Source organism: Littorina saxatilis, linkage group LG1, assembly GCF_037325665.1.
Source record: "Littorina saxatilis isolate snail1 linkage group LG1, US_GU_Lsax_2.0, whole genome shotgun sequence".
Taxonomy (NCBI): Eukaryota; Metazoa; Mollusca; class Gastropoda; order Littorinimorpha; family Littorinidae; genus Littorina; species Littorina saxatilis.
Genome location: NC_090245.1, coordinates 79,346,148 through 79,347,746, shown reverse-complemented (window position 1 = coordinate 79,347,746; position 1,599 = coordinate 79,346,148). Strand labels below are relative to the sequence as shown.

Sequence of the window (1,599 nt, the reverse complement as noted above, 5' to 3'; positions counted from 1 at the left end):
CACTATGTTCTAGCTTGCTCAAAATATGCATACTGTTTTATATGTGCATGTATATTCTCGAGTGGTTCTTTTTTTTGTCCGAATCTGGGTCAATGACGAAGTTGTGATAACCTTAATATGTACCGGTAAGGCCTTGCGTTCACCTATGTAACTTCAGCAGGACAGACGACGCACTGCAGATTACCCCAGCCCGCTACACGTTGTGTGAAAGGAAAACAGGCCAAGTACTCGTCATAATCCCTATCGCAGCATCAATAATATGCAGTGCGTCGTCTTTGCCGCTGAAACTGCGCTGGTGTATTCTGCCCTTAAGCACTAGTGCTGCGAAGAGGAACATGATAATGCTTTTTCAGCTGCTCTTTCCTTTAGTGACGCAGTGACGCTACGAATACACAACACAGAACAACCACGATAATGTCTGTTAAACAAGAGGAGGTGAGTTCCAGTTCTCCGTTTGATGTCGCTGACACATTTACGGACGTGACTTTCGATGTGGAAGGAAAGCAACTCCATTTCTCGAAGCACCTGCTACAAATGTCGTCGCCCGTGTTTGATCGCATGTTCACGTCGGATTTTAAGGAGAAAGAAAGCAGTGTGATTCCTTTGCCGGGCAAGACTTACCAGGCTATGGACACGTTCTTGCGTCAGCTGCACCCAGCCCATTGCTGGAAACCTATCACAGGTCTGTACTGATGGAATTCGGAGAGAGAGAGAATTGAATAGAACTTTATTTTACAAGGATTAATGTTTAAGACTATGACTTTTCTTATAATCTGTCCTTAAAGAGAGAGAGAGAGAGAGAGAGAGAGAGAGAGAGAGAGAGAGAGAGAGAGAGAGAGAGAGAGAGAGAGAGAGAGAGAATGTGTGCAAACACCTGTGTGTGTGTGTGTGTGTGTGTGTGTAGGTGACAGAGACAGCGAGTGAATGTTTGCGTGTTCTCGCTCTTTCCTGTGTTTGTATTTCTTTCTTGGTGTACGTTAGGTAAGCTAATTTTGTTTTCATGACCTCTGTATGTTTCATTGAAGTGGGACTATATATATATGTGTGTGTGTGTGTGTGTGTGTGTGTGTGTGTGTGTGTTTGTGTGTGCGCATGCGCGCACGAGCGCGTGTGAGTGTGTGTGTGTGTGTGTGTGTGTGTGTGTGTGTGTGTGTGTGTGTGTGTGTTTTGTTTCAGACGGGGACTTGGAAGCCCTGTTGCAGCTGGCAGACGAATACCAAGTCAAGCATGTTCAAGAGAGATGTCAGAAGTTCATGGAAGCACAAATATCGACGAGCTATATTACCTGCGTTTTGCTTTATCTGCGCTTATGTGATAAACACAAGTTCGAGCAGACACGCACCAAGGCGATCGAAAGTCTCGCATCTCAGGGTCGTGTTAAAACCTGGGAGTCATGTGATGAGTTCAAGCAACTGACCCTCAGTACCAAGTATGATCTGGTGAGAGCGCGATGTTTGCGCCTTGACAGATAATTTGGACTGAAAGGACTCCTTCGCATGCTAATTGTACATTTTTTGGCAGCTTTTACATCCCGAAAACACATACACAAACAAATAAATTAACTTGTTTCATTACTTTCGTAGGGTCCCATCGTGCAAA

The 1,599-nt window shown here is 44.8% G+C and overlaps 1 protein-coding gene across 1 annotated transcript; it reads left to right on the top strand.

Moving 5' to 3' along the window:
• LOC138980769 (BTB and MATH domain-containing protein 38-like) lies at positions 1-1,599 on the top strand. The gene is made up of 2 exons (XM_070353669.1): positions 1-682; positions 1,177-1,599. The coding sequence occupies exons 1-2, from the start codon at positions 415-417 to the stop codon at positions 1,470-1,472; spliced, it is 564 nt and encodes a 187-aa protein (XP_070209770.1). The 5' UTR covers positions 1-414; the 3' UTR covers positions 1,473-1,599.

Excerpts from the sequence above, each read along its gene's own strand:
- LOC138980769 (XM_070353669.1), top strand. The coding sequence starts at position 415 with ATGTCTGTTAAACAAGAGGAGGTGAGTTCCAGTTCTCCGTTTGATGTC. Across the intron at positions 683-1,176 it reads TTGCTGGAAACCTATCACAG|ACGGGGACTTGGAAGCCCTG; the intron begins GTCTGTACTGAT and ends GTTTTGTTTCAG.